General features: G+C 50.9%; 1 protein-coding gene across 4 annotated transcripts in view; it reads right to left on the bottom strand.

Annotated features, from left to right (window-relative positions):
* Window positions 1-868: 868 nt before the first annotated feature.
* LOC116937544 (ciliogenesis and planar polarity effector complex subunit 2) overlaps window positions 869-6192 on the bottom strand; it is a 26887-nt gene continuing 21563 nt past the window's right edge. For 2 of the 4 annotated variants that reach the window (XM_032944680.2, XM_032944679.2), the window contains exon 6: window positions 869-3779. In XM_032944680.2, the coding sequence (XP_032800571.1) occupies window positions 3658-3779 (122 nt within the window). In that variant the 3' untranslated portion in view covers window positions 869-3657. The remainder of the gene's footprint in view (window positions 3780-6192) is intronic. The other 2 variants (XR_012930342.1, XR_012930341.1) reach the window with 2 other exon arrangements.

Here is a 6192-nt window from a genome sequence, read left to right as displayed (position 1 = left end):
TGTGACACAGAGTGACACGGAGTGACACGGAGTGACACGGAGTGACACGGTGTGACAGGGAGTGACAGGGAGTGACACGGTGTGACACGGTGACACGGAGTGACACGGAGTGTTACGGAGTGACACGGTGTGAGACGGTGTGACACGGTGTGACAAGGAGTGACACGGTGTGACACGGTGACACGGTGTGACACGGAGTGACACGGTGTGACACGGAGTGACACGGTGTGACACGGTGTGACACGGTGTGAGACGGTGTGACACGGTGTGACAAGGAGTGACACGGTGTGACACGGAGTGACACGGTGTGACACGGAGTGACACGGAGTGACACGGTGTGACACAGAGTGACAGGGAGTGACACGGAGTGACAGGGAGTGACACGGTGTGACACGGAGTGACACGGTGTGACACGGTGTGACACGGAGTGACAGGGAGTGACACGGAGTGACACGGTGTGACACGGTGTGACACGGTGTGACACGGTGTGACACGGTGACACGGTGTGACACGGAGTGACACGGTGTGACACGGTGAGACACGGAGTGACACGGTGTGACACGGAGTGACAGGGAGTGACACGGTGTGACACGGTGTGACACGGTGTGACACGGTGACACGGTGTGACACGGAGTGACACGGTGTGACACGGTGAGACACGGAGTGACACGGTGTGACACGGAGTGACAGGGAGTGACACGGTGTGACACGGTGTGACACGGTGTGACACGGAGTGTTACGGAGTGACACGGTGTGACACGGTGTGACACGGTGTGACACGGAGTGACACGGTGTGACACGGAGTGACACGGTGTGTTACAGTTCTTTGTCCTGTCATGGGTTGACGGCAGGTCCAACGAGATTCAAATTTGTGTTACTTCAAATTATTTATTAATTACCCGTCACGTATATACACGGAAATTCCTCGCTTAACACTGTACACACCACACTGTACAGCCCACGCTATACACACCACACTGTACACACCACACTACTAAATACAAAGATCCCCCAGGTAGCCTCTAAGCCTCTAAGGGGCAAGTGCTGTTAGCGAGTAGCAGCAGCTATGAACACACAAAGACAAAGATCCCCCAAGTAGCCTCTAGCAGGCTGTAGGGGCAAGTGCTGTTAGCGAGCAGCAGCTATGAAGGCTCCCGGCACTGTGGTACACGAGGGGGTGGGTGGCTACCAACACCACGCCCGGCCGCCTTTGTCTCTCCCTAGTGCTAGCGATGTCGACTACACAACGCACCAGGTACTCATTTGAGGCTGAGTCGACCTAGGGGAGGCCCAGGACCGGTTCAGATAATCGTCACCGGTGGTATTGGTGGCCGTGAGCGGGAATCGAACTCAGGTTCGTAGCGCAGTGCGCTAACCACTACACCCACCACTCCCCACTACTCCACACACACTACACACACACTACACTATACACTACACCATACACTACACACACGCTACACACACACTACACACACACTACATTATACACTACACTACACACTACACACACTACACTATACACTACACTACACAACACACTACACACACACTACATTATACACTACACTATACACTACACTATACACTACACTAGACACTACACTATACACACACTACACACACACTACACTATACACTACACTACACACTACACTATACACTACACTACACACTACACACACACTACACACACACTACACACACTACACTATACACTACACACACACACTACACTATACACTACACTAGTACACTATACACTACACTATACACTACACTATACACTACACACACACTACACTATACACTACACTATACACACACTACACTATACTATACACTACACTACACACTACGCTATACACTACACTATACACTACACTATACACTACACACACACTACACACACACTACACTATACACTACACTGTACACTACACACTACACTATACACTACACTACACACTACACTACACACTACACTACACACTACACTATACACTACACACACACTACACTATACACTACACTATACACTACACACTACACACACACACTACACTATACACTACACTATACACTACACACTACACACACACTACACTATACACTACATTAGTACACTATACACTACACACTACACTATACACTACACTATACACTACACACACACTACACTATACACTACACTATACACTACACTACACACACACTACACTATACACTACACTATACACTACACTACACACACACTACACTATACACTACGCTATACACTACACTATACACTACACACACACTACACTATACACTACACTACACACTACACTACACACTACACTATACACTACACTATACACTACACACACACACTACACTATACACTACACACACACTACACACACTACACTATACACTACACTATACACACTACACTACACTACACACTACACTATACACACTACACTACACACTACACTACACACTATACACTACACTATACACTACACACTACACACACACACTACACTATACACTACACACTATGCTATACACTACACACACACTACACACACACTACACACACACTACACTATACACTACATTAGTACACTATACACTACACACTACACTATACACTACACTATACACTACACACACACTACACTATACACTACACTATACACTACACTACACACACACACTACACTATACACTACACTATACACTACACACTACACTATACACTACACTACACACACACTACACACACTACACACACTACACTATACACTACACTATACACTACACTATACACTACACACTACACTACACACACACTACACTATACACTACACTAGTACACTATACACTACACAATACACTACATACACACACTACACCACACACACCACACACACCACAGACACACTACAATCTACTAGCAGTATGTGACCCTGACTTCGCCTGACCCCTGACCCCACGCTAGCAGTAGGTGACCCTGACCTCGCCTGACCCCTGACCCCCCACTAGCAGTAGGTGATCCTGACCTCACCTGACCCCACACTAGCAGTAGGTGACCCTGACCCCCCGCTAGCAGTAGGTGACCCTGAGCTCTGACCCCTGACCCCAAGCTAGCAGTAGGTGACCCTGAGCTCGCCTGACCCCTGACCCCACGCTAGCAGTATGTGACCCTGACCCCTGACCCCACGCTAGCAGTAGGTGACCCTGACCCCACGCTAGCAGTATGTGACCCTGACCCCTGACCCCACGCTAGCAGTATGTGACCCTAACCCCTGACCCCTGACCCCACGCTAGCAGTATGTGACCCTGACCCCACGCTAGCAGTATGTGACCCTGACCCCTGACCCCTGACCCCACGCTAGCAGTATGTGACCCTGACCCCTGACCCCACGCTAGCAGTATGTGACCCTGACCCCTGACCCCACGCTAGCAGTAGGTGAGCCTGACCCCACGCTAGCAGTATGTGACCCTGACCCCTGACCCCACGCTAGCAGTATGTGACCCTAACCCCTGACCCCTGACCCCACGCTAGCAGTATGTGACCCTGACCCCACGCTAGCAGTATGTGACCCTGACCCCTGACCCCTGACCCCACGCTAGCAGTATGTGACCCTGACCCCTGACCCCACGCTAGCAGTATGTGACCCTGAGCTCCTGCCGTGCCGTCTGCGTCAGTCCGGCTGCTGCCTGGTCCTGGCACCACAGCAACTGGGAGAGGCCGTCCAGCAATGACGTCACCTGGGCGTCGCCTCCTGGGGGGTGAGGGGGAGAGTGAGTGAATGAATGGTGAGTGAGTGAGTGGTGAGTGAGTGTCTGAGTGAGTGGTGAGTGAGTGAGTGAGTGTCTGAGTGAGTGAGTGAGTGTCTGAGTGAGTGAGTGAGTGGTGAGTGAGTGAGTGTCTGAGTGAGTGAGTGAGTGGTGAGTGAGTGGTGAGTGTGTGAGTGTGTGTGTGAGTGGGAGAGGCCGTCCAGCAATGACGTCACCTGGGCGTCGCCTCCTGGGGGGTGAGGGGGAGAGTGAGTGAATGAATGGTGAGTGAGTGGTGAGTGAGTGTCTGAGTGAGTGAGTGAATGAGTGAGTGTGTGAGTGGGAGAGGCCGTCCAGCAATGACGTCACCTGGGCGTCGCCTCCTGGGGGGGGTGAGGGGGGGTGAGGGGGTGGGGGGGGGGTGAATGAATGAGTGTCTGAGTGAGTGAATGACTGAGTGAATGACTGAGTGAATGAGTGAGTGTGTGAGTGGGAGAGGCCGTCCAGCAATGACGTCACCTGGGCGTCGCCTCCTGGGGGGGAGTGAGGGGGGTGGGGGGGGTGAGAGAGTGAGTGAGTGAATGAGTGTCTGAGTGAGTGAGTGGTGAGTGAGTGAATGAGTGAGTGGTGAGTGTCTGAGTGAGTGAGTGAGTGGTGAGTGAGTGAGTGAGTGTCTGAGTGTCTGAGTGAGTGAGTGAGTGGTGAGAGAGTGAATGAATGAGTGTCTGAGTGAGTGAGTGGTGAGTGAGTGAATGAGTGTCTGAGTGAGTGGTGAGTGAGTGAGTGTCGAGTGTCTGAGTGAGTGAGTGAGTGGTGAGTGAGTGAGTGTCTGAGTGTCTGAGTGAGTGAGTGAGTGGTGAGAGAGTGAATGAATGAGTGTCTGAGTGAGTGAGTGGTGAGTGAGTGAATGAGTGTCTGAGTGAGTGGTGAGTGAGTGAGTGTCGAGTGTCTGAGTGAGTGAGTGAGTGGTGAGTGAGTGAGTGAGTGTCTGAGTGTCTGAGTGAGTGAGTGAGTGGTGAGAGAGTGAATGAATGAGTGTCTGAGTGAGTGAGTGGTGAGTGAGTGAATGAGTGTCTGAGTGAGTGGTGAGTGAGTGAGTGTCGAGTGTCTGAGTGAGTGAGTGAGTGGTGAGTGAGTGAGTGTCTGAGTGTCTGAGTGAGTGAGTGAGTGGTGAGAGAGTGAATGAATGAGTGTCTGAGTGAGTGAGTGGTGAGTGAGTGAATGAGTGTCTGAGTGAGTGGTGAGTGAGTGAGTGTCGAGTGTCTGAGTGAGTGAGTGAGTGGTGAGTGAGTGAGTGAGTGTCTGAGTGTCTGAGTGAGTGAGTGAGTGGTGAGAGAGTGAATGAATGAGTGTCTGAGTGAGTGAGTGGTGAGTGAGTGAATGAGTGTCTGAGTGAGTGGTGAGTGAGTGAGTGTCTGAGTGTCTGAGTGAGTGAGTGAGTGGTGAGTGAGTGAGTGAGTGTCTGAGTGAGTGAGTGAGTGAGTGGTGAGTGAGTGAGTGAGTGAATGAATGAATGTCTGAGTGAGTGGTGAGTGAGTGAGTGTCTGAGTGAGTGGTGAGTGAGTGTCTGAGTGAGTGGTGAGTGAGTGAATGAATGAATGTCTGAGTGAGTGAGTGGTGAGTGAGTGAGTGAATGAGTGTGTGAGTGAGTGGTGAGGGAGTGAGTGAATGAATGAGTGTCTGAGTGAGTGAGTGGTGAGTGAGTGAGTGGATGAATGAATGTCTGAGTGAGTGGTGAGTGAGTGTCTGAGTGAGTGGTGAGTGAGTGAGTGAATGAATGAGTGTCTGAGTGAGTGGTGAGTGAGTGAGTGTCTGAGTGAGTGGTGAGTGAGTGAGTGTCTGAGTGAGTGGTGAGTGAGTGAATGAATGTCTGAGTGAGTGAGTGGTGAGTGAGTGAGTGAGTGGTGAGTGAGTGAGTGAATGAATGAATGAATGTCTGAGTGAGTGAGTGGTGAGTGAGTGAGTGAATGAGTGTGTGAGTGAGTGGTGAGTGAGTGAGTGAATGAATGAGTGTCTGAGTGAGTGAGTGAGTGGTGAGTGAGTGAGTGAATGAATGAGTGTCTGAGTGAGTCGTGAGTGAGTGAGTGAATTAATGAGTGTCTGAGTGAGTGGTGAGTGAGTGAGTGAATGAGTGGTGAGTGGGTGAGTGGTGAGTGAGTGGTGAGTGAGTGAGTGGGTGAGTGAGTGGTGAGTGAGTGGTGAGTGAGTGAGTGTGTGAGTGAGTGGTGAGTGGTGTGTGAGTGAGTGAGAGAGTGGACGAGTGTGTGAGTGTGTGAGTGAGTGAATGAGTGAATGAATGTGTGAGTGAGTAGGTGAGTGGTGAGTGAGTGTGTGAGTGAGTGGTGAGTGAGCGAGTGAGTGAGTGGGAGAGTGAGAGAGTGAGTGTGTGAGTGAGTGAGTGGTGAGTGAGTGGTGAGT

This window comes from Petromyzon marinus, chromosome 66 (assembly GCF_048934315.1).
Source record: "Petromyzon marinus isolate PM22_M1 ecotype Great Lakes invasive population chromosome 66, UKy_Petmar_22M1.pri1.0, whole genome shotgun sequence".
In the NCBI taxonomy this organism is placed as follows: domain Eukaryota; kingdom Metazoa; phylum Chordata; class Hyperoartia; order Petromyzontiformes; family Petromyzontidae; genus Petromyzon; species Petromyzon marinus.
The sequence above is the reverse complement of the archived record's forward strand: the minus strand, read 5'-3'. Positions and strand labels throughout refer to the sequence as shown.